General features: G+C 40.0%; 1 protein-coding gene and 1 long non-coding RNA gene across 2 annotated transcripts; one reads left to right on the top strand and one right to left on the bottom strand.

Annotated features, from left to right (window-relative positions):
- Positions 1-5,554: 5,554 nt before the first annotated feature.
- Positions 5,555-25,929, bottom strand: dennd2c (DENN/MADD domain containing 2C). Its single transcript, XM_041058105.1, has 19 exons — positions 25,641-25,929; positions 21,369-22,461; positions 17,526-17,650; positions 16,527-16,609; positions 16,181-16,339; positions 15,030-15,108; positions 14,728-14,772; positions 13,447-13,631; positions 12,905-13,014; positions 12,060-12,129; positions 11,365-11,442; positions 10,795-10,935; positions 10,299-10,447; positions 8,867-9,044; positions 8,618-8,659; positions 7,604-7,712; positions 6,822-7,064; positions 6,549-6,635; positions 5,555-6,452 (listed from the first exon to the last, which is right to left on the bottom strand). Exons 2-19 carry the CDS (start codon positions 22,232-22,234, stop codon positions 6,421-6,423), a joined length of 2,781 nt encoding a protein of 926 aa, XP_040914039.1. The 5' UTR covers positions 22,235-22,461; positions 25,641-25,929; the 3' UTR covers positions 5,555-6,420.
- On the top strand, positions 7,654-10,900 carry LOC121194950. The gene is made up of 4 exons (XR_005895421.1): positions 7,654-7,733; positions 8,645-8,727; positions 10,293-10,439; positions 10,789-10,900. It is a non-coding gene; the product is annotated as an uncharacterized LOC121194950 (long non-coding RNA).
- Positions 25,930-26,476: the final 547 nt, after the last annotated feature.

The following is a 26,476-nucleotide window of genomic DNA, read 5'->3' as shown; positions in this document are numbered from 1 at the left end:
ATGTACTGTGGATTTTGTCCCTGGTTACTTACACTGGAGTCACGTTAGGGACATTCTCAACTGAACGAGTAGACATGGGGACAAAGTTACAAAAACAACAAAGACATTAGCATTCCTAAAGCTGGATTACCAACTAGGCAAACTGAGGAACAGCCCTGGGGCCAAAGATATTCAGGCAGCCTGAAGGCTCCAGGTTCAGGAGATAACCGGTTTGTGTTAGTTTGATTGATTTCAAATTTGTTTGGTGATACAGTGTGTACCACTGAAGCTCAATATAAACTTTCTTTACCTAATCTTAAGACTCTGTCTTGAAGAGGATCTCTTGTTAAAGGTTTAATGGCTTTTTTTTTTTTAAGTTTTGGTTGTGCTCACATCGTGTATATTGAAAAAACAACAAAGTAAGTAATTTACCTTACAGGGGTTCATTTATATTGCACGTTTTAGAGCATATATCACAGAAATAGATACAAATGCATGAAAAGCAGTAAAGCATGTACACACAACATAAAAATGAAATAAAGACTGAATACAAAAGTGGAAAACCTAAACAAGTAGACATCCAGGTTCTGCTCAAGGTTTCTTCCTGTTAAAAGGGAGTTTTTCCTCACCACTGTCGCTTAAGTGCTTGCTCTGGGGTCAAGCTCTGGGTCTCTGTAAAGCGCTTAGAGACAGTTTTGATTGTGGAAGGCGCCATATTAAAAAAATTGAACTGAACTGAATTGAATCCAAACAGGTTTGGACACAATCTTGTCATGATGTTCATCCACATTCTTCACTCCAAATACTTTTACAATTTCCCTGAAGCTTTTCAGCTTCCTAAAATCTGTGTTTACACACAGCTTTGAGGTCTTTACTGGTCTTGCACATCACCATAACAGCATATGTTGTTCACACTGTAACGGCCTCTGAGACAAACGGGACTGACTTTAAACTTGCAGTTAGGTCCAACCAACAGGCCACAGTCAAGGCAGCTACAGTAAAGTGAACTGTAGGTAGATAATACAGCAGGTATCCGTGCAGAGCTCTGGTGAATTCCCTCTGTGCTGTTTATTCACAGCTCTCCTGATTAGACTAAGTGTCTCCAGGTGTGTTCAGGTGTGCTCTGACTCGCTTCATTTGTCTCCAGTCTTACCTTCTCCATGCACCATTGCTGACAGTGTGAGTTTTCCTCTTTTTTTTCTTATAAATTCTTTGAATTCTGCTTTGGTTGATGTGCACTAGATAACATTTTCACCCTTTTACTGATTGTTTGCCTTGTTGTATTGATTGTCAGTTTGTGTATTTGTTTGACCATACTGCTGAAACCATTGAAACCAACTGAGTTAAAGTGAGACTGAGTGGACCAGTGACTTTAATTTTTTAATTTAAGGCTGTGATGAGTGGCCTTTAAACCAGCAGGAGAGTATTAAAAGTAGTACTGAATATGGCACCTACTGATGTATATTTATATCTGACACTAGATTATTAATACTGATGCAACAATGTGTAAGTAGCAGTGCGCTGCTGTAGCTGGTTGAGGTGTAGGTGTATGGCAAGTTTCAACCAGGGGGGCAGTTGTAGGTTTCAGCAGTGAGGATCACTTCCGGGTTCAAAAAGCTGCAGTTCCTCGGCTGCCGCTTGCAGGCTGGCTCCAGAAGTGAGCAATTCTCCATTGACCCGCATGTTAAAATAGCCTAATTTACAGCCTAAAAAAACATATCTACTGCCTTGTACAGTTTTTGTTTTTGGTCTCTATTGATAGTTTCCACCTCCGTGAACACTGTGAGGGGGGTGAATTTTTTGTACCACAACTGTTTTAGTGTTATTTAGGCTTAAAATTCTTACATAAATTAGGGCGTGGTTACGTTGAGTGACAGCCCATAGACAGGCACTGGCAGTTAGCTCTTTGCTAAAGCATCGGCTGAACTAGGCGGCTACATCCAGAGGCCTCCGGCTACCTCCAGCGGTTGACAGGGGCTGCAGTGTCCGTGTTTGTTTGCCAGTGTTCGGATAGGTTTTTGTGACAGAATGGCTTGTTGTAGTGTAGACTGTACTAACCGACCGTCGAAGGAGTCTGTGTCAATATTTTTGGTAAGTAAATTTCTCGCTATTTTACCTGGATGTTTGCACTAATTAGCATGTATTAGCATATTTTGCCGCTAGCTTATGACTTCATTGCCGATTTATGGTCGCTGCTGATACAGATCGAGGACCGGAGCAGCTAATGTTAGGAACGCTGTTGCGGTGTGTTCCGTACTTTCAGAGTCCGTTTATTGTGGGAATACTAGGCTACAATTTTATTTCGTCTCATTTTTCTGTTTGAAAAGTCGGACACTGCATGGACAGAGCAGCTCCGTCAGTAAGCGGCTGCTGTTGTTTGTGTGCTGTGTGCCTAGCTGATTAGCTGATTAGCCTTAGGCTAGCTGGCTTGCTCCGAGCTAAGTGGCCGGGTTCTTGGCCGGCTGACCAAATCCAAATATGGAAAGTACACTCCCACTAAAATCCAAGATGGCACAGCTCAAATGCCCATGGTTTGGTCACAAAACCGACTCCCCGAAACCAATGGGTGACGTCACGGGTGCTACGTCCATGTCTTATACAGTCTATGGTTTCAACACTTTGTTTGTAGTCACCATAGGTAGTATGGTCCAGTGGTTCCCAGTTTTGGGGTTGGCCCCCTTCAGTGGTCACAAGATAAATCTGAGGGGTTGCAAGATGATTAATTTGTCAGGAAAGGACGGAAAACAATGTTCTGCCACATAAACCTGGATTTTTTTTCAGACCTTTCTCAAAGCTTTGCCTTTTTTAGTAAAACATGGGAAAGTTTTCTTCTCTGGGCCCCCAACAGTTTAAATCAAACTATCAGAGAAGTTCAAAGGGTTAGAACTGTTGCCAGTTTATAGGCATTTGAAACTTGACAGGGAACTTTGACTAGAGTGTTTTTCATAAGTTTCACAAGCCAAATAGATGGGAACCACTGGTTCAATCAATGCACTGTGTTGCATGATCTGTTTATTTTATATAAAAACTTGAATCTGTAAAGTAAGTACACCTGAGAGATCAATGTACTGCAGTAAAAATACAATATTTTAAGTGATATTTTGTCACAGCTTTGGGTGTTGTTGAGGTTGAATAATATGTTGCATCGTCCGAGTCAGTCCTGGTCAGCACGGTGAATGTAACAGTGTGACGCACGTTCGCAAGGAGCTTAGCCTGTTTCTGCCACAGAAAATGTAAACTGGTTGTATTCTGTGAGCACCACAGAACCAGTCTCTGAGGCATGAAATTGCATAAGAACAGGCTGTAAAACAAAAGGAACTGTAATTCAGATACTTCAGAGGACCAGCGTTGAAACTTTAGTCCAGCTCCAATTTTTTTTTTCTTTACAATCATGAAAATATTTTCCACAAACCTGTTTTTTGACTTATTGGCCCTGATTTGAGTTGCCATTAGTCTATCATCAGGACGTGTGTAATTTATCAAATCGGTAGGTTACAGTCATTTATCAAGGGAAGTGAAATGAAACTGCCTCTGAAGAGTAGATCTTGGTGGATAGAAAATGTGTGTACATTTACACCAGGCTTCTGTGACATTCACAGTCTGATGTGGTGCTACTCTGAGGTTACACAATTTGTTATTGCCTTATCTTAATTTAGTGTTAAACACCTAAAGCCTGACACAATGGAAATAAAGTTAAATAGTTAAACAGTTACTGTTCTATTTACAAACTTCAAGCACTTCTTCCAAAATACTGCAGATATTTATAATCTAAGCATTACATTGAAGATGCTGATGTTGATGCATGAAACAAAAAAAGTTCCAGGAAGACGTTCAGTGTGTTGGACTTAACTCACCTTTACTCTTAGTGGAAGTGCAGGGAGGCAGTGCCCTCATGTGGTCATGGTGATGACACACTTGTCTGACATTACTTGGATGCTTTTGTGTGGTTTTACATGGCACACAATGCCTCAGAGTAACAGAGAGATACTAAAGAGGTTTTAGTGACCTGAAATTTGCCTCTCAGGCTGAGCTTACACCTACAGCACAATACTGTTCTTATAAAACTTAAACCGCTCCAGCAAGCAAACTGTTGTGTTTCTGTAAAAGCTGGTCAGAGTTTGGGCCATGTTCTGGGGGCCATGTTTTGGTGTTAAGTTCTCAGTAGTTAGGAGTTGGGATTTGTGTGCAGCCAGAGAGAAAGTTGTGCCTGAGAGGCTCAGAGTAGGGCAAAAAAAAAAAAAAAAAAAAAGTTTCTCTCACAAAAGAACCTGTTCTGCTAGAATCCCTTCATCCCTGCTCTCTCAGGGTGTGTCTTAAAAAGTTAAATACATTCAGAACAGCAGTCCTCTGGAGGATTGACTCCTCTGTGCAGACTGGCTCATCTCAGACACCGTTTTCAGACTAAATTATTCAGGTTAGGTTTTTTTTGGATTCAGTGCCCCTAATCATATGAATTGGACATAATGAGTCATTTGAAAGGTCAGAGGTACATGCTGAAGACGGATTTTACATAATGTGCTGTAAAAATGTAAATCAGAGTTCAATTGTAATGCAGTGAATGTCATGCAAAGAGATTCCTGACTGGAAATTTTTTTTTTTTTATTATACATCATAGAATAAGAGGAAACCGGAGAGAAATATAGCAGAAATTCCAGCAGTGTCAGCATGTGATGTTTCACGTCTACTAAATGTGACTTTTTCTAGTCTTGTTCTTGGGTCATTACAGAAAAAACAAAAATAAAAAATTTGAATATATGTATTGTATTTCCCTAATAGAACAGGTTACAGTTTCAAAGTGGAAAACCAAAGGCTTTGTTAGCTGATAAGTTGTGATAAGTGTGTGATGTTGATAGGGATATATAAAGGGAAATGGATAGTCAAAGGACACTCCTCTGACTCTGATTTAAATGCAATAGGAATATATTTCTTCAATCTGTTTCCATGTGACACTAATTCATTATTGGAAATATTATTATTATTATTTTTTTTTTTTTTTTACTGTAGACACTGCGTTGCCTTGTTGTAATATTGTAATTTGCAATCATTCCTCTTGTTCATACAGGCCTTTAGGGGATGCTTTCCTACTGCTTTTCCAAGGTGGGTGACAAGCGACAAAATCCACACCACTCCTCCTGCAAGAACGCATTCACAGCTGTATGTGGAGCTAACATAAGGCTGCAGCCCTCCAAATTAGTCCAATTAAGTGGATATCTTGTAAGTACACATTTCCTTCTTTTTGTTACTACACTTCCAGGGCAGCACAGCTGAGAAATACAGAGGGAGTTTTAAACTAAGAAGACCTGAATGTATCATTTTAATGTTTTTTTTTTTAATACACAAAAAATGACTGAAATTATCATTGGTCCATTTGGACACTGTGATATTGAGAGACTATGCAAATAGTACATAATACTACTTACTCAGATATACCCTCAATTTAAAGTGATACGTTTTACAGTATATACGGCTGTATGGCCTCTATGGCACAAGTGTTATCATAGTTAGTTAGGCAAGGTAATTGTACAATCCAGTTTTCAAGGCTTTTGCATTATAAATAGCACAGTCACACAGTAAATACTGTCCTTGGGAGCCCATTTATTTATAAAGTACATAGGACATGCAATGCCTTGATACAAAAATATTCCAAATACTGTACACTGGTTCTCAACATGTGCAAAATGTAAAAAACATATTTACAACTCCAGTTAACAGGGAGGAAGTCAAGGACAAAAGAAAAAGACTTAATTTCCACAAAATCTAAATACTCATGCTGATTGGTGAGGTTTAACCTGGACTCTCAATACTTTGAAATGTCCTGATCAGAGTTAATGAACCTCCACTTGATCTGAAATGCAAACAATTACACAGTAAACAAAAGGTTTTTACAGTTTGTGCTGAGAGGAAATATAAAAAAAAGAAAAGAAAAAAAGAATTTTACAAAAAATTTATAAAAACATGCATCAGGTTAGAACCATTTTCAGTTAAGTACAAAGACTGAAATGTAACGTTAAAGTTGTATTTATTGTAAAATGCACAAGTTGTGCAGCAGAGCTGATCTGAATATGGAAGTAAACATGTTTGTGTTCAAGAACAAAGAGCAAATAGTTACAACTGCGCACATTCAGGTTGATTACTGAGGTTAATTAGCTGGAATGTTTTTTTTTTTTGTAGTTTCACAAGGACACAGTGCCTTGTCCTCAAGGCTTCACACAACAACGCTAGACAAGAAATATAAAAAGTGTTTCCAGTTTTCATCCAATGAGTGCATTGCTCTCAAACATGCATACACGGTCCTCTCATAGCCTAACTCTACACTGTCCCATTCACATCCAGACACAAGACTCTGATCCACATTCATTTCCTCAGTCAGTCCAGCAGCAACAAGTGTTCTGTTTTAAATTACTCAGTCTTTGAATTAAAAGCCAGGGTGTTGTTCTTTTTTCACTTAATCTGTAGGAGCTTCATCTTGTTTCCTAAAAAAAAAAAAAAAAAAAAAAGAGACAAAAAACAATTAGCTGCTGAAATTGAACCCTTTAAAGTAAAACATTTAATGACAGAGCAATACTTACCCAGTCCTTTAAAAAACTTGTTCACACCTGTCGGCTCCGGCTCAGGGTACGAATCCAGATACTCGGTCACTCTGACTTCAAACAGACCTGAGATAAAAGATGGAAATGTTCAGCCATCGGGACGAAACGTGTGTAGCAGTAGAAATTTAACTTAAAACAAATAAGGTTTAGATTTTCTTCATATGCAACATAGTTTACTGTTCTTGTGATTGCATGGATTTTATTATCTTAACCCTGTTCTTGACTCTTGTGGCACTGCTATGTCACTGTTACCTCTTCCTCCTCCCTTGCGCAGCTCTTTGTCCTGAATGAAGCCAGCGAACATCTGAGTATCCATGAAGAGCTGCAGGAACTGGCGGACTCCACGGGAGGGATGAGATTTGCGGAAGCTGTCACGCTGAAGCTCCCTGCTTCCATTGGAGGACTCCACCATGTGGAGAGGATAGTGGCCCACCAGCTCCACGAAGAACCGCACGAAACCCTCTGATACCAGGGAACTCAAGTCAGCCTGCTGGCCTGGATAGACGGATGGATGGATAAGGCAAGTGAACTCTAGACTGGTTTACCAGTAACATTACCAAACATACCTGTTAGTTTCATAAAATACTACAACAGACTTGGTATAAAATGTTAAGACATATTAAAAGCTTTTCCTTCCATTGTGAATTAATAATGAAACTTCATTATTAAGGGGCAGAAACTAATGTACTGCAAATCGTAAACCAGTTAACAACATCAGTGAGCATCCGATCAGTTTGAACTGCCCAGTTTAAAAAAACACAATAAACTAAAGAATGTGCAGCAGTCATCAGTAGTGCAGGCCTGGCCTACAGCTGGTCTTTTCAATTCCCTTCTAAACAACCTCTGATCATAGATTTAGTAAACTGAACAAAAAGAGAAGAGCTGATGCTGTAATGAAAAACAGGACCCACAAATATCTGTTATCCTCACTATAAACAAGAAGAAAAAGGAACTTCATCTGTTAAGGGCTTTATAATCAGTGACTGACATGCAGCACTTTGCTGTTCGGCACATGTGATGTCTGTTATACCCACCTCCACATCTGTCTCCGTCCTCCTGTCTCAGGATGTCTTCCCTCTCCTCCAGGATCTGCTGTAGTGCTGCCTGCAGTTTACTGGGCAGGATGCAGTCCTCATCGCCCAGCTGTCACACATCACAGGAAAGGTCAGCAGCAGTCACGTGATGCCATTTACACACATACATCATACAATAATCTGTTTTACCTAGTGTCAGAGCATTCATCTGTCTTTTTGGGCCTCAGTGGGGATCATTGCTGTAGCAGTAAGCTTGTATGTGCTTCTTTTTTTTTTGTACTGATCATGTTTGGCCAACATGTTCTGATGACTTTACTAAAGGTGCTGTAATACATAAAGATGGGTCTCCGATCTAGTGTACTAAAAACCTAGACCTACTGCTTTTAAGCACTGAATGTAAGTATTGTAAGTGGACAATAACCCATTTCAAATCTAATGTGCTGGACTACAGTCAGCATACTGTATCTACATTCTACACTGTGTGTGTCAAACATAATTTAGTCCTTTGTTCAAAAAACAATATACTTCATGTTACGTGATGAGAAGTGAAGCTACCAACAATACTGAAATTGTATTGGAGCGGCAAGTCCATCACTGCTTGTCCCATTAGCTTGTAGTTAATAGAGTAAGAGAATAAGGGATTGAGTTCTCTAAATGAAATGTCAAATAGGAACTCAGTTAAATTAAGACACACACAAACATAAACACAACCAAAATAAAAAGTTTATCATTAACTGAATAGTGATTGATGGGTGATTAGTGCTGACTAACAAACCTGCAGCTCAATCAGCCTCAAAAACAGCCCAGTGTTTGTGTCATGACATGATAGTGCTCTGGGCTCACATCCTATATATTTTCATATCTGTTGCACGTCTCTGTAAGTGTAGAATCATTTTGTTTCTGTCACCCTCAAACACACCCTAACATACTGCATTCTGACAAGTGTAGGCAATGCCATTTTCCCCACTGAGACCACACCTATCATTCCCATTATGGACTGCTATGTGTACACACCTGAATGACAAACTTGTCTGCACACAGATCCACTATGAGCACCTGGGAAGACAGCGAAAAGAAAAAGCGACAGTTACCGACGGCACCAGCTTCACTATTTCGCAACACAGGTAATGAAGGGGTGAAGTGGGCCTTGTGCTACTGTGGGGATCCTACAGGTTATGCATTCATTCACATATACACAGTTAAAACATGGCACTTAAACCACTATACAGATAGACAAGTGGACAATGATTTTAACACACTGACCTCCTCAATGGGCAGCTCCAGCAGCTGTGGCAGGCAGGGAGCCAGCACCCCAATGAGGAACGGGGTTGGAGAGCAGCTGATGTCCAGCATACTGGCTGGTAACACAGGGACAAACGTGTGCTGCCAGGTGAATGGGTACAGCAGCGCCAGTGCCGCATGGGCACACCGAGACAACACGCTGCAGCGAAGAGGGGAGGAGAGAAAAGATTAAACACAGAAATGCTATTCAGTTCTCACACTGATCATATGACACAAAGATATCAATCACAGCTCCCTGAAAACAGATGTCACACTACTTATAATTTTTTTTTTTTTTCACATTTTCACAGCGACCAACTGCTCAAGCTCTCAGCAAACAATACTTCTGTAACAAAGAATTCTCCCAAAATGCAACTGATCTATGATAAACCTCTTTGTGAAGTATTTACTATGCTACTATATCTGGTGACACTCCTTGTCCCTTGACGTGTCAGTTGCCTACATGCTGTGAAATAACTCCTCCGCTTCATTTTCATTGGTCAGTTTTCTGCAGCTAAATTTTTCTCATCTTTGGGAAACACTCTGCCAAGATCAGCAGTTTTTCCAAAGGACACTCATCCCCACTTCCTATTATTTCTCTATATAAAAAAGTGACTAGTCATTCGTCATTGTTCTTAAAGGTTGGGTCTTTTCAGTTTCAAACTGCTGTCATTAGACTCCTCTGTGAAAAAAAAAAGTGCTGGAACATTCAACATCCAATCAGCTGCTGGATGATCGCATTTCAAATGACCTTTTTTAAAAATCCTTTTAGTTAGTTTTAGACCACTTTGTAGCAGAAACTACCTACTTGGTCACTTACCCCAAGCATAGTTTAGTTTGGGTAATTAACCTGACAGTAAAATGAAAAACAACATTAAAAACAAGCCCTTGTCTTTGGTGGTTTACTGGGTAAAGTAAACCAAATACTGCTACTACTACTTTCAGTGTGTATGTTTTTATGTAATATTTCTGATAATTAATTTTCATTTAAGTTTACTGTTCAAAGTGAGTGTGATATCTTGCATCTATTGATAATGTCAAATGAGGTAAAAGGTTATATTTCATGAGCATGACTTGTTCAGAGTCAGGACCTGTTATTGCTCTGGCCCTGTAAAGCTCACTGAGACACTGTAAGTGATACTGGGCTGTACAAATAAACCTGACTTGACTTGCCACTGGGATGCTTCCACAGCTTAGCATTTTGTGAGCCAGCACACTGAGGCCAAAGTACACAAAGACAGATAACACTGGTCCTGGGTCTGTGTGATGTAATCAAGCTTCAACTATACTTGGCATATGGTCTATTTTTATTTAACTGCCAACCTTAACATTTTCAAATTGATTTGCTATCCTTATAAAGGTTAGGTGGTGAAGTGCCCTGCAGTGTTGTGTGTGTTTCTGTGTGCAGCAGTACCTAAGTTTGTCAGCGATGAAGATGACTCTCCTCTCAAGCAGGAGGGAAGCGAACACCTGCAGGAGTTTCCCGACACTGAGACACTGCAGCAGACTGTCAAAGTCCACATGCTCTAATCTGGAGTCCACTGGCCGACATAAAGTGAGCACCTGGCAAAGAAAAAAGAGCATAGGGACTCAGACTATACAGTGTACATAAATGGGTAGAACTTGCAGTCATTTACACTGGTTGACTGTTATGTGAATGCCTGAACTACAAGATAGTAGTGATTATGCAGCGTTTCCTCTGAGTTTTTATGGGAAGGGTCCTGACATGATATATATATATATATATATATATATAACTGTCCTGACATGAACCCTTGAAAGCTGAAACAGCTATCCCTATTGTTTGCACAGATAACCTTCCATTCTGAGTCATACTGAGTCTGCAGAAAGGAGTGGTCACAGGGAACAAAACTACTAATTAACATTTCCTCTTTTGGTTTCAGGCTTACCTCATTCCCAGAGCCAGGGAGGAAGCTTTTGACGGTGACTGTGCGCCCGGGGGCTGGAAACGGGGCCTCCATCACACTACGCATAAAAGGGTAAACCAGAGCTGGGGAAATCTCCCTGCGTCTCTCCACCTCCTCCAGAATCTGGACAGACAGAGCCAGACAAATCACTGTGTGTCCTGAAGGAACTAGTGCTGATTAAAATCTAAACAACAGAGCAGAGGCAAAATGCAACTCTGCACATAAATGCAGTTTTCTTCCTTCTGCCATATTCACAATTACTGTTTGTCAATTCCACTTGGCCAACTGGTAAATGGGTGGGGACACTGCTGCATGCATACAATTTCTTTCTTTCTTTTTTTTTTTTTTTTAAACACACCCAGTGACTGTTCAGGACTTCTAGTGTAGCCTCATTCCACCCTAATACATTCAAGGAGTTTCAAGGCAACAGTTTTCACACACTTCCAAATGGATTAGTGGATTGAACCTTTCCAAATCCAGCTCTTTTCATCTCCCTATAAAGGCTTCTATGGGCAGAAACAAGAGAGCAGATGCACTCTGTGATTACGTTACCTTTGCAAACAGGTTGAAACAGCCCAGCTTGCTGACAATACAGTGCACTTCAGGAAGCCTCTTTCCCTTTCCACTGGGCTGGAAGACACACATACAGTTTCATATGTCATAAAACAGGTAACTACAGATATATCTATGATAAAAAAAAAAAAAAAGTGTGTGTGTAAAAATAGAGTACAATCAGGGTCACAACATCAAGATACTATTTCCATTCTAAGGGGTTTAATAGTATTTTAGACAGCTTTGTAGATTGGAAGAAAAAAAACAAGACAAATCAAGAGTCTACAGCCAGTCCCTGTTAATGACAGCAGCAGTTAGCTTATCTACCAAAAAAACAAATACACAAAACTCCACATGCTAGGTTTGTCTTGGCTCTGTCTACAGTAGCGCAAAAAAAAATTATTTTAACCTTAAAAAAGTGTGTTTTGAAAAGTGTCTTAAAGGGATCTACTGTAAAAGCAGCTCTCTTTGTGAGGCAAAAGAAAGGGGAAAATGATGAAATTCTTCTTGCTCTCTGTCATTGATTCAGAAGTGGTATGGTCTGTGATTCACATGTACTGATTCACATCTCCTCAGAGATGTTGAGTAAGCACATGGCGGGCTGCCATGTCATTGCAGACACACACACACACACACAAACACTTGAGAGCTTGAGTCACTGACTCAGATGCAAACGTTAACTCATCCACACTCACCAGGATTTTACGGCAGTAACAAAACCAGCGGCTGCCGTCTTCTCCGGTCAGGACGAAGGAGAAGGTCTCACTGCAAACACAAGATCAGGGGAATGATATGGCATTTAGAGATAAAATCCACTATTCAAACCAGTTCATTTGTACTGACCTTTTTCCTGATGAAAAACATCTGAGCAGAACTGTAAAACACCCATTACTCCTTATATAAAAACTGAAAAAAACAGATCTTATATATATATATATATAGATATATCTAATGTTGATTAATGTGAGGACCACTTAGTCTCTGGAGATACAAAGGTAGAGCATACAGAGTAGGTAAAGGGAGAGCTACGCCTATTTGCACCACCACAAATAAAGGTTTTGTTGTTTTAAAGGCAGAGAGGTAATGTAAGCTGAGATCATACCCCACATTACAACAATGAACCATATCAAGGGGAGAAAAAAGAATGCCCAATGCCCCTTAGCACTCAAAGATTTAATTAGATCAGATGAAACTTTAATGATTCCTGTGGGGAATTTGGTTTGTTGCAGCAGCGATTTTATGGGTTACAGCTGACAGCTGAGGATATAAATAGGAAAAGAGGAAGTGGGCATATTACACATAACACAACTGATAATCATAGGGCCAGAACTTAGTCTAAATATTGTACATGAAAAAAAGAAAAATTAAAACACAACAAAGGTTTTTGCTTAATAACAACCAAGGAAGCATAAAGGAAATAAATGAAAGATAAAATAAAAAAAAAAAGAATAAGGTATCACATTACCATTAGACCACTGTCACAGCAAAGCAGCATCCGTCTAGCATGCTGTTAAAATTTTACTGTAGTGTATGAGCTGACCTTGGCATGTGTGCAGAGGGTTTCCAGTCCTCTGAGTCGGGGAAGCAGAACTTGGGAATGACCTTCAGCTGATCCTCGGCCTCTCTGGAGAGCCGGGAGGACTTCTCAAACTGAAACAGAGACACTGTAGTTTAGTACAGAAGGAGTTTAATTGTCTTGACTAAATTTTCCACAAGCGATTTAACTGCTTGTTCTACCAAATAGGAATTAATATCTTCCCATATAGGTATGTGAGACAAAACTATTTCTAAAAATGGCCAAATTTTAACATAATGACAATGACAATATTTAAATTTCCTAAATATATGAATAACAATTGATATGTAAAAACAAAAGTCAAGAACTTTCTTTCACTGAAGCTCTTGACTTACGTAATCCTGGAAAATCATCTATGATGAGAATCATCTTCATTTAATTTCACCAAACAAGATTAAGATGGTGTCAGAGAATACCACTCAGTTACACTGCAATACTCAAACCAGAGTTATGACCCTTGCTTGGAAGAAGGGTGGGGCAATGTTACTGTAAAGGCTCTTTCTAACCATTTTGGGGAACTGTTGCGTGATTTCAGGGGAGTAGGTGTTTCCTGGGGAGCCTTTTCTCAGCGACACCACCACGAAGATCTGGAAAAGCTGCTGCTGCTGCAGCTGGATCAGGTCTCTCTCCAGGGTGCGGTAGCCAGGCCGACGTTTCAGTGTAGACTGGATGTAAACTGATCTCCTGGAGCCTGATGGACACCACACAGTGAAATGATATGATAATGCTTGTCCTGGGACACATTTAATCCAGCACAGAGGAGCAATATGAGGCCCTTTAAATATCAATATAAAATATAATTGTGGTGTTAACTCTGACTACATTGTATTTGAAACAATAGTCATGGTTAATGTCACAATGGTGGTATCATTTGAGTTTCTCACAGTTTAAACCATATTTCCCATAAGCCTAACTGTTACCTCTTGCAGAGAGAATGTTGCCTGGTTTATGAACATTTGGTTTATTTGACTTTTCTAAGGACGCTAAACAGCTGTCAAGCGTGACTTTAGGGATAGCAACCCCAGTCATTACTGGGACTGATATCCATGAAATTTGAGACATTAATGGTCCCCAGAAGATGAATTGCAACAAATGATCCACACTTCTTATTTAACACCATCATTAGGTCAAAGTTTCAGCTTGTGTAATACTTTGGTTTATGACTTTCTGAATACCTGCGTCACCAACGACAAGGCCATCAGCCTCAGCTCTACTTTGTGTTTAGTGCTAATTAGTGTTTGCATGCTAACATGCAAAACTAAGATGGTTAAAATGGTAAACATTTCCTAGTAAGCATAAAATGTTGACATTTTCATTGTGAGTGTGTTAACATACTTAAGCACCGCTGTACCTAAGTACATCCTTACAGGGCTGCTAGCATAGTTGTAGACTCTTAGTCTTGTTTTGATTGTTTAGTCTTTAAAATATCAGATAATTCTGAAAACAGACCCTATCGATTTCCCTGCTCAACATCTTGCTTTTGTCTGATTAACAATCTAAAACTCAACTTTACAATGATATAAAACACAGAAATGCAGCAGATCCTGACTTTTGAGAAGCAAAACCAGCGAGTGTTTGAAACCTGAAGCGCTAATAAATGCTTCAGGTATGCTATGAATTTTTCTGTGGTTTCTTTTTTTTTTTTTTGCCATGCAGCCCTATGTTTATACTTTGGAGAATCAATAAGAAATGCTGACAGATATAACCAGTATTTCTTAAAAACTTTCACCTGAAAACCAGACTTAAAATAAAGAGACATTATAGACAGTCTAACTCTATGATGATACCTTTGGTGTTGTCCTCGGGGTCACTCTCTGTCCCGCTGGTGTCCTCTGTTGATATGAATTAGAGGAGGGAGAGATTAGGGAGAAGCAGAGAAATGGAAAAGACTTGAGAAGCCATAATCAGATGCAGACAGTCGGCCTTTGTTTCATAATCAGCGGCTTTGCCTAATGCAGCTGGCCCTGTGTGTACCATCAAAAGCTGGGTATTTCCAGCAAGAGGCTCAACTTAATCTTATTGAAGCGTTGATGTGGATGACATTTGGGCATCTGTGACAGTCTGTGTGTGTGTGTGTGTGTGTGTGTACCTCTCACTGAGACTCCCTGGTTCTTCACTCTCTTCCTCCCGCGCTTGTCGTCAAAGATGGTCTCAATCTTGTTGACGTACTGTGTTGTACAGCACACACGGGTTACTTGTCAGCCCCATAATTTCACAGCCATTATAGAATCATGATTACAGGGAATCACAATATAACAGCCTCTAAGTACATAATTACATTATAGATTTTCAGCATTTTTTTACCCTTACATTCCTGCATTCTTCTGTTAATGCCATAAAAGAACACAGTTGAATATTTGATAGCGGAGTTTAGCCCTGCATTACTACACAGACACAGGCACATACAGGAAACTTATCTGTAACAGGACACAGAGCACTGCCAGCTGAAGAGGAAAACTTGTATGACAGTCTATGGACAGAAACTAAAATGCCCCTACTAAGATAATAGTACTGTTGTTAAGCAGAAAACTACATAATGAGGTGTTACAATGTCTATGCCCATTTCACTGGTTTAAATGTGATCTCAAAGTGTTTAAGGACAGCCGGCTAACTAAATGTTATGTTTTATTCTTTCTGTTCTAGCTATATATTCTCAACTCTTTGTTATTTACATATTTCATACAATATGAAATAAATAGAACAGCAAAGACATCTTTTTTAAAATACCATCTAAAAATAAACTTCACTGGCATTTGTTAAACCTGCAGGCAGGTACAGTACAAGTGTCGTGAGTTTGAAGCTATGATCCTTTTCTACTCATCAGCTTTGCAGATACATGTCAATAAGGCTGTTTTATCACTGTACCTTATTGTTAAAGTTCGTCCCTGTCCACAGTCTTTCCACTTCCATGGGTGATACGTTTGCATTCATGTGTTCAGTCTGAATTCTCATGGAGCAGTCATACATCAGTCATACATGCAGTCATACATCTACCCCTATCTACTTCTTTCAGCGTCCTCTCCTTCCTGCTCAACAAGTCCCTGCCCCCTTCTTTTCTTTCCAACACAACACATGATTCATCATTCAACAGACTACATTCCACTTTTTTTTTCTACTCTACTGAAGGATAAAATATAGGTGTACATATGTAAGTAAAAAATATATATCTGTGTGTCTGACTAATTGTATTCAAATACAATGGTTTGTAAAAATTAATGACAAAAGCCAACAATTGTTCACCTGAGGCGTCCTTTGTGTTTTTTGTGTGCTTGTGCGCCTGGGTGTAGCTGGTTTGGGAGTTTCTGCGAGGGTTGTGGATTTAGATGCTGTTGCACTTGGGAAACCCTTCCTCTCCACTCTGCCAGCGTAACCTTGCAACGTTTGGGGTTTAGGAGGCAGCTGGAAGACAAGAGCTGTGGAGTTATCTCTTGGTTTTAGATAATTACATAGTATCAAACTACAATACTTCCTCCTTCCTCCCGTACAATCTCAGGTTATGCAGGGATCATCTGATACATTCATACAGAACTAATATAAACACTTCTGTGCTGTGAGATAGAGACATAAATGGAATATCTTCCATTACCTTTGGGACTTGAGGCCTTGCAATTGGTAGACACATGGGAGATAGCTTGACATCCTCATAGGGGTTATCTCTAGTCACTTCACCTGAGGGCAGACAGAGCAATGGGAAAGATTACACATGCTTTACAGGGTGAACACAGTGAAACATTTCTCCAGAAACTGAAACCAGCTTTCCTGTTTTGACAATTGACTGAGATGTCTGCTGTGGATATAAAAAAAATGATGACTGATCTCAAAAGTTGAACACTTCCTTTTTTAATTATTCCTTTCTGGTTCTGATGTGTTTTGATATTACAGTTTAAATAATCGCAATATTTTTCTTTTAAGTGACCACTTCTAAACCTTGGAAATGCATAATAATCACTATTCAACAGATGTGGAAACAGATACTACAGTATCACCCTATGTCAAACTTCTGCCATTGGGGTTTACTTAGCTGCAATGCTTGATGCAGATGCATTAGTCTAAAGAAAACAGTGTTTTGCTACAGCCTGTCCTGATTTATTACAAAACACTCACCTGTTTTCAATGCAACTACTTCTACTCATTTCTAGAAACAGAAAGTTTGTGATTTATCCTGGGATTATATTTTCAAAGAATTAATTCCTCCATTTTTGTAAGGCACACATTTTGTAAATAGAGGGAAATCTCTTCACTCATTTCAAATGGTGTCACAAGGGAAATCAGAAAGTTAGATATTAACTTTATCCATTTAAGCAGGGCTATTAATCGGTACAACTGAGCTGAAGTAGCTATTACTAGATCAAAATGCCCACTTACAGACATTTTTAAAACCTGCAATATATTGTGTATAATGTTGATACCAGTCCGACCAGTCTTAAGCAATTATCACCCAAAACAGGTAATATGATACATGTCGACGCCCTGAAAGACATGACAGCTAGACATTCAGTATAATGATCGAGATCTCTGGAAGTTCATTTACAGTCAGCTTCACAATGTCTTCTTCAGTGTGTATGACACAGGGAGTTCAACTTACAGACAATGTCCTCGTAAATATTGTCGTCAGAGTAGGCATGGTAAAGGCCTGACTGCCTCGCCTCGCCTCCCAGCGTGCCTTGCTTCACTGTCAGACGAGCTGCATCCTCATACTCAAAGGACTTCCTGTGGTAGGGAAGGAAGGGAAGGCAGTGAGTGAGGGGGGCCTGGCAGCCGTCCTAATGATAGCTAGCATACTATGGTTTGCACTATTGCCTTAAGCTCAGTGCAAGTTTCCCACGACAAAATTCCTTGTGTTGATATCAAACACATCAAGACACAGAGAAAGTAATAAACTGGTAAAAAAAAAACACAAAAACAAGCAAAAAAGGATTTAGACAGAGACAGCAGTTGGCAATATATCAATCAATATCATCATTATCTTACTGGCATTTAAGTAACTTTCCTTCCCTGAAAACTTAAACTAATAGATGCAGCTATTGCAGCTAGGGTTATAACCCTAACCCTGTATTGTGCAAGTTTCAAGTTGTTAAAAAAAAAAAAAAGTAACATGTGTTTGATGTTAGTTGCTTCTGTAATGCACACAGTACTCCTGTATGTAAACAGTCACTCTGGCTCAGAGCTGAAACACAAACATGATTCATGTTCAGGGTGATGCAATACTTGGCCCCATGGAGGTGTTTCATAATACACAAGAATAAATGACAGTTAATGGCTTCAAAGTTGGTAAACAAAGAGCCATGTCCAACTACTATGCTAACAGTGTGCAACTGAAAAAATGAAGCAGGTGGAGGACACTGCCAGTTTAAAAAGTACGATGACGACATCGGACCACACTGAGTAACTCTGAAGGTCTGATTTTACAGCATGTAAGAGCACAGCTAATACAAGAAAGCTGCATAAAGCAAGTTGCTTTAGCTAAGTAACAGCCACTGTGGCCCCAAGGGGCAATCACAGGACATTAAATTTCTGCTTCATTTCCTAGTATTCTCTTGAATCAGTGGCTTTAAAGACATCATCATTAGGCACAGTGTTGCCAGATTGAGCTGTTTTCTGCCCAGTTGGACAACTATGTATTTAATTGGACATGTAAAAGTTCTCTTGGTGATCATTTTGGCTACTTTTTGTGGCATTTGGGGAAATTCCCCTGCACAAAATTAGGCTTGATTCCAGTAAAACAGTGAGCAGTATGACTGAGTCTGATAGGGCAGAGAGAGATCACTAGGCTCGGCTCAATGACTGACAAGTGACGACCACCAAAAAAAAACAAATGTCATTTCAGTTCATTACAATAATAATATATATATACAATAATAATATATATATATATATATATATAAAATATTTGTTCATAGCTCTGTGATAAAAGATGAGTACAAAGCTACCACCTGTTTATATAAGTGAAGTGCAATGCAAAGTTATCCAAAAGAGATTATTTTCATTATTGTAATTATGCTTTTGGGTTTGCTAGTTATATATTAAACAACTATGTTTTTACCAGTTTCTTTCTTGCAGTCATATTTCAGGTACATGATAAAACCCCAGGGTACAGAATATATTTTGTGGATTTTTGAAGAGAAAAGAAGTAAATACAGCCCCTGTAGCAAACAGACTTTAAAACATCTGCCTTCTTCACATTCTTCAAATGTTAAGGAAGTGTTACTTTTCATTTCAGGAACTTAAAGAGCAAGTTCATGAAATAACCCTGCATAAACTTCCTGTGGCCACTTAAAAGTCCTTTTATTATTGATTTACAAATTTTCACCCACTCTTAGATCACTCCATCCTCAAAGATCTTCCTGTTTAAGATCTATCAACAGGCTTTCAATGACGTTCAGGTCAGTGGACTGTGGCTGTTGCAGAAGCTTCACCTTGCATTTCTTGTAGTTTATGATGGGCTTTGAGGTTTGCTTTGAATCACTGTCCTGGAGTAGAGGCCAGTCTCTTTTCACTTTCAGTTTCTTGAATGACTACAGGACATTTGCATCGAGAATTTGCTGACATTTAGTGGAATCCATTCTTCCCTCTGTGCAGTGTTTACGGTGATACTGGCTGTCACACAACCCCAAAGCAAGATTACTTCCACCCCCTTGCTTAATGGTTGACGACAAGGTGTCCTTTTCATCAAATGCTACTCCTTCTTTTCTCCAAACACAACTTTGGTGATTTCAATTTTAACTTCACTTGTCCACAGCACTTGTCTCCAAAACCACTCTGGCTTGTCCCCATGTTGCTTTCGAAACTTCAGACGTTGACTTCTGCGATGAGGTCATAGGTGAGGTTCCCCTCTGGGTAACTCTTCCATGCAGACTCTTGTTTATGCATCAATGCCACACAGTGGAACGGTGCACCACCCCTCCTGTGTCAGCTAAACCTTCCTGCAGCTGCTTCTCAGTCAAATGGGGCATCTGCTTTGCCTTCCTCCCCAGCAGACCTGCAGTTATATCTGAACGTTTTCTTGCTCTTCCAGATCTTGTCTTGACTTCCACAGTTGCCCTCAGCTGCCATTTCTTAAAGACATTTCAGACGGTGGTAACTGCAGTCTTTTTATAACCTCCCTTGCTTTGCAGGCATCAATTTGTTTCATTTTCAGATCCTCAGTCAGTAGCTTAGAGCAATCTATTGTTGCCGACTGTTACCACAAGGTTTAAAGTGTCAGACAGTTTATCAGCTCTCATCAGCTGACAGTTCCTAATGACAACTCCTATTAAATTCTTGACCTGCCACATGAGTCCTAATGAGTCAAATAAGTCCTAATGAGTTAATAAAATCTTTAGGATTTTACAAGTAGAAGGGTGCCAAAAGTTACTGTTTATTTATTTTCTTTTTTTTTATGAAATAAAAGTAACAGTAAATTAACATTTGAAGAAATTCTATTTTTTTATGTTTGTTTGTTGCAGGGGTTGTATTTACTTCTTTTCATTTAAAAAAATCAAGAAAATATGCTATTTGTCCCAGAGTGCCCAAACAACTGTACATACACACTCAGCTGTCAGTTCATAAGGTACATCCGTGTAAAACTAATGCAATCTGATATGCTACAATAAGTCTTCACTTTTCACTGAAAGCAAGCTGTTGACTCAACTTTGTAGTCATTTTGGAGGCTGTATTCTGTGGTTTTCTTTAACACTACTGTGATATACTGACAGGTGCATCTGTTACTTTGTCCACCCCATTTATATAAATGAGAATGTGTGATTTCTTATTTCAAAAGTCGAACACACTTGATTTTAAAATCTAGCTGTTTCAGTAATTCAGCAGTTGCCTCCTGGGTTGGACTTGAGTTTATCAGACATTGTGAATATCTCTGCAGAGTATTGTATTCTGTCAAAAACTCCTGGACAATGTTTAGATAATAATGATACACAACACCAGGACATGGCCATTACAGAGAACTACATCCTTAGAAGCCATGCTACCTAATATGCCCTGTGCTGACTGTGTATATGGGTTACACAGTTATGTTTTGTTTTGTTTAGCCGTGAGTGGAAAAGCCAGAGTATGTGTGCGTGCCTGCAGATGATGACCCTGGACCCACGGCTGCTGAGGAACTAGGCCACATCCAGACAATAGAGAACAATGCTGCCAGATATCATGTGACATCATACCTGGACCCCAGCCAGCAATTAGACAGTACCTTCCTCAAAACTGCCCTAAAAAACACTCTGCTGACATTCAGTAAAGTCCAGAGCAGAGAACAATTGAAATGTGTATTTTTACAGGCCAGTTCTCCAATGTTCAATCAGCAGGAGCTGTTTTCTTCAAAAACATCTCTGCTGTAAATTAAATTTCAGAAGGCATAAAAATGTACACTTTTAACCCAAACTGTTGACAAAACCAATCTGCGAGTCATCTGCACTCTGCTTTTAGTGCATTGACTCACCTGTTTTTTTTATGCCTTGAAAACCCATCAGTCTTTGCAACTGGACAGGGAGGAGGTGGGAAGCTAGGTGGGTGGGCTACCCTCCTACTCCCCAAGTTGCAATGGTTGTTATGAGGAGATCTGCTGTCCCATCGCCCCGAGATGTTGTTGTTGGCTCCTCGATACTGGAATGTCCGCTGAGGTTTGGGAGGAGGCTGAGCGTCACCTGAAGACTCCCTGCCTTTCTCCCACAGGAGTCTGTCTCCCTCAAGCTTACGCCAAAAACCCCGTGAAGTGTAGAAGTTCCCGGCAGGCATGTTGTCTTCTTGGTCATCAGTTGACAGAGGTAGAGCTTTCGAAACAACTTCAACATCCAAGATGCGAGCCGTTGTTTGGTTGCCATTGGCTGTGAGGGTTTGTTTACCTGTGGAGTTAGCACTGTTAGCCTCCACTTTGCAAGATACAAATATTTGTGCTGCAAGTGGTTTATTTCCTGGGGATGTGGTTGAAAATTCAGGGGAACATTTCTGCAGAGGTTCTGACTTCCTTCCAACCACGCCATGTCCAGCTTGAGCTGGGGATTCCCGAAAATCTAAGCCCAAGGTCTTAGGTTGGCTTTTGCGCGAAGCCCCTCCTCCGCTGCCCAGAAGATCCCCAGACAGAGTTCGGGATACAGTTGGAGGGTGTGCTTTCAACCCGGTATCCTGGCTGCTGCCCTGCTGACTGCGACCTTCCCACTGGGAGATCTTCTCCCTGATGTTAATGCCCTGCTCATGAGAAGGGGGCCTCCCGGACTGCCGACCCTGCCAGGCCACGGTGGCCCCTTTCTGCAGGCGATCAACTTCACCACCCCCTCGTCTGCCTTGCTCCAGCCTCAGAGCCAGCATGTTGAGAGGGGGCAAGTGTCAGTTCACCATCAGTTCCACCATAAATGAATGCATCACAGATATCGTTGCAAAGGTGGACAGAAAAATCCATGTAATCTGGTATCAATTAATACGGAAATGATCAGCAATGACAGGAGTGCCACAGGATTTATGATTTCAACTGTCTTTATGCGTCTTCTTGTGCTAGCAGAGTCTCATTTCCCCCCTTGTCCCCTTTTGTAAACAACCTAAAAAGAAGACAAGACACAAAAATTACTCATCAATCACTCAGCACTTAAAAACATGTCCAGGCAGCACACTGCAGGGTCAAAGGGATACTGAGGTAACACAGGAGGACACAGTTAATTTTGACACATCACACATCTTAAGTTGTCTACAAGGTGTAGGCAGGGACAGAGAGAGAGGGTCAGGAAGGATAGGCTCCTGTCAAGGTCGGTCTTCCAAAAATAAATCCACTAAGAAAAAGGAAACACAGTAGCAGGAACAAGGTTACTGCAGCATTCTGTTGCTCTGAGTCCTTAGTAGTGAACCGCCCCAACCCTCCTCTGCCCCCAGGGGAATTCTCTTTTCGCTGTAGCTGGTGTCCTAAACCACAGAGCTGGCCAAATACAAAATACCAATGATACAGCAAAGCATTAAATCTAATTCAGTGTTCTTGCAAAGCTGTCTTTCAGATAACTGTGAAGAATGCACATTTTAAGTGATGTGAAAAAGCTTCTGAGGCACGAAAACACACAAATCTCAAGGCATACTAAACAGCCAGTCACAATTAGATGAATCAGGGACAACATTTTAACCACACCTATCTACACAGTGGAATGAATGCTCCTCAAATGGCTGAGCTATTTATCAGAGGCTAGGTAAAAACACACAGGACGTTTATTTAGACTTTGATTAAGTGAGGCCTCTGTGCTACACGTATGATATAAAGCTATAATCTTGCTCCATCTAATTATGCTATTAAACAATGACAGACTTGTTTTAAAGCTCTGCAGTGGCATCCACCCCGACTCCTATTCCCCAAGTCGACGTCAATGTAGTCACTATACACTCTTGTACAGCAGCTCCTGGTTTGCTGGAACCAAACCATTTGGACACGTTGCACATTAGGACCGAGGCTGAGAAGAATCTGGAGAAGGGGAGACATGGTAAAATTCCACTGCACAGCTCATGATCATAATAACTCTATGAGCTGCATTCCTACTGTATAAGAGGAGGGGCAGGGGGGGGTCGGGGAATAAATTTAACAAGAGACAGTCGGTCAGTCAGTCTCGCAAGTGACGCTTTTGTTCGGTTTGACCTAAATCAAATGTATGTGTGCACTGGAATGCTGCTCGATCATTGCCAGACCACGCAATGACAATGCGACTCCCAAACTGACCCACTTGCATTACTTGTCTGTGTGCGGTATGTTGTACAGGAAGGCATGAGTTGCGTTTCCTGAACTGCAGGAAGAAGGATCAGCAGACTGTCCATAATTATTGTGCAGAGAGATTTGCACCCACTTGCAACCACTGATTTGAGCTATGTTTAGATCAACTGTACTCAAACCCTATGGTGGTAATCAAACATTCTCTTTGAAATACCGTAAATTCAAAAATACAATAGTCTGTTACAGTAACATTTGCAAAGACATATAAAACTGTCAGTTCCCCCTTTCCCATCGAATACGGTTAAAATCAAATGTTTTTTATTGCCAGGCAGGCAAACTGTGAGGTGTTGTGATATCAAATGACAAAGCCAGAGGGTGAGTCAAAATGAACTCCACTCATGTTTATATGGCTGTCAACTCCGGAGAAAGGTATTCCTGTTTGTTTTTAGTGAAACCCACTGACTCATCCACGTAGAAACCAGACAGGGGACCCATGAAGCTGAAGCATCCCGTCATCACTTGGCAGCTAAATTAAACCTAATTAAACCTTCAAAACCACCACAAAACGCTCTCGCAAAGAAGTGCGGCATGACACAACATGTTACAGGTGAGGTATTGTGCGACTGTGGTTTGCCATCCACAGAGACGGTTAAAGCTATAATAAAAGAAAAATGTGGGTTTGTCAAATGCCAGGATAAAAGGACACACCAAGATAAAGTGCTTTACAATGACTGATCCATTACCAGCCTCTAGAACAGCCTGTTCATTAATTTTAACAGGCATTAATTTTAACAGCTCTGGTAAAGGATTGACCACTTTAACATGATAAGTTCCATCATTTTGTTCCATTTGCTGCTGGTAGTTGTGAACATCACTGTGCAGAAAATGGCTCCAAATTCTCTGTTAAACCACGACTAAGGTAGCTAACATGTCAAAAGATTTACATTTGTCTTGCGCCTACCACAAAATAAATGCAAGTTAGTAAATCAATATTTTGCCTGTTGTTGATTTGACCTTTTTGTATGAGCAGACTGGTGGAAGCATACATCTCCGGCGCTTGCAGTTCTAGCAGCTGTAGTTATTCTGTAGTCTGCAGTTACTCATTAACTCAAATGTCTTTCCAATACTTGGCAACACCTGCAGATCATTTCAATCTAGCAGCTATCCTATCAGCATTAAGGTCCAATGACCCTAACTCACTCTGACTTTAATTAGCTGCTTAATTCCTTGTATTGGGGTTTATAGTGCAATAAAGTAAGGATAGATTCAGGAGAAGAGAGAGAGAGACTGCCCACTGTCAAGTTCCATTTACCCTATCTCTCCGTTATATGAAGAAAACATTCTACAAATCTCCTTTCAAAATTCTAAGATTTCAAATGCTCTTCCTTAGTGCAAAGACTTAATAACATATAAAATGAAACTCAGTCGCTGATCTGACTCACTAAGAAGTACTCTGTAATTCGGCTCTAACATAGGGCTGAAATTACCTAAAGTAACTGACTGGTTTACTCTGCTCTCTCCCAACCATCACGGTGAAACTTGAGGAGTTGTCCGTTGAAGAGCGGTCACAGTTAGCCACAAGAATAACGTTTTGGTTAAATCTGAAAGTTTAGTTCAGTCAAAAAAGGATCCATTTAGTTTATTGGATTGTATGCCGAACTGAACAACGTGGATTACGGATATAGATATTAGCTTGGTGTTTATATTAAAATATCACTATATATATCGATAATGAAGTCAGTTTTAATTAGCCGTGTTTTCAATTGAAATTGGCGTCGACTTTTCACTAAATAAAAAAACCGTATGAATTGGGGGAAAAAATGTCGCTGAGCAACACATTTTACGGCCAGCAATTAGATAACGTTATGTTATTGTATGCAATAAAACACAACAGCTCTAAACTCATCTACCGAGCTGGAGTTAACGCTAGAGGAGAAAGAAGTGAGACAAGCTGTGTAATAACGTTAAGTGTGATTAACGTTAGAGCAAAATACCACATGGATAGCTGCATGAGCCATATTTCTCGTGACTTACCCCTCGTAGTTTAAAATGATAAGAAAAAGTCATGTTCTTTCCTCATTTTCCTTTCGATAAAATGAAAAACAAATAACATGTAACTCCACTCGCTCGCATCCTTCAATCTGGAGAGATTAGCAGTCTGAGTAAGTTCAGGCTAACGTAATTTCAGCCATACAGCCAGTTATTGGTAACTTATGAGAAAATAAACTTTCTCGGGCGTAAAAACGTGTCCCCCATTCTAATAACTATTCACTACAACAACAAAGAAAGTGGCCATAACTACAGAAAAGTAAAGCAGAACACTCCTAGCCCTCCTTCTCAGGGCAGTTACTGTCAAGTCAGCCAAAATTGCGTGATTTCCGGTTGGAAAAACCAAAATAAGAGCACTGACAATCCAAAGATCTCTAAACTTCCACAATGGAAATGCACTATTTTGTATATTCACCCATAGTGTTTTCCCTATTCAACCATTTTGTTAAAATCTATTTTTTCAGTGTTACATACCATATGCAATTTAATGACAAATACATACAATCATTAAAACCACAATTGCACTTTGTGATCTCATTTCCCATTCTATGTTTTTGTTTATTTGTTTACTGCATGCACCAACAATGCCACAGCACATTCCTTGCATGTAAAAAAATACTTGGTGATAAAATCTGATTCCAATTCTGATTGTTATTCTGGGTCAGTGCACAAAGTGATTATAGCATAACATTGTCACTGAATTCCAGGGGCACCAAAATTCTCATTCCAAATGACAATGAAAAGACGATTGTTCGAAGAAAATGTCAATATCAATTTCATTCTGTTGCAATCAACAGAGGATCAGGGCTTCTGCACAAATT

The sequence above is a fragment of the Toxotes jaculatrix genome, chromosome 2 (genome assembly GCF_017976425.1).
Source record: "Toxotes jaculatrix isolate fToxJac2 chromosome 2, fToxJac2.pri, whole genome shotgun sequence".
NCBI lineage: Eukaryota > Metazoa > Chordata > Actinopteri > Toxotidae > Toxotes > Toxotes jaculatrix.
This window is presented reverse-complemented; position numbering and strand designations above follow the sequence as displayed.

What these genes read in the sequence shown, in the direction of transcription:
- dennd2c (XM_041058105.1), bottom strand. Translation starts at nt 22,234, where the DNA reads ATGCTGGCTCTGAGGCTGGAGCAAGGCAGACGAGGGGGTGGTGAAGTT. An exon ending in AAACACAAAGGACGCCTCAG is followed by an intron (nt 15,109 to 16,180) that starts GTGAACAATTGT and finishes TGTACAACACAG; the next exon opens with TACGTCAACAAGATTGAGAC. An exon ending in TTCATCGCTGACAAACTTAG is followed by an intron (nt 9,045 to 10,298) that starts GTACTGCTGCAC and finishes TCTTCGCTGCAG; the next exon opens with CGTGTTGTCTCGGTGTGCCC.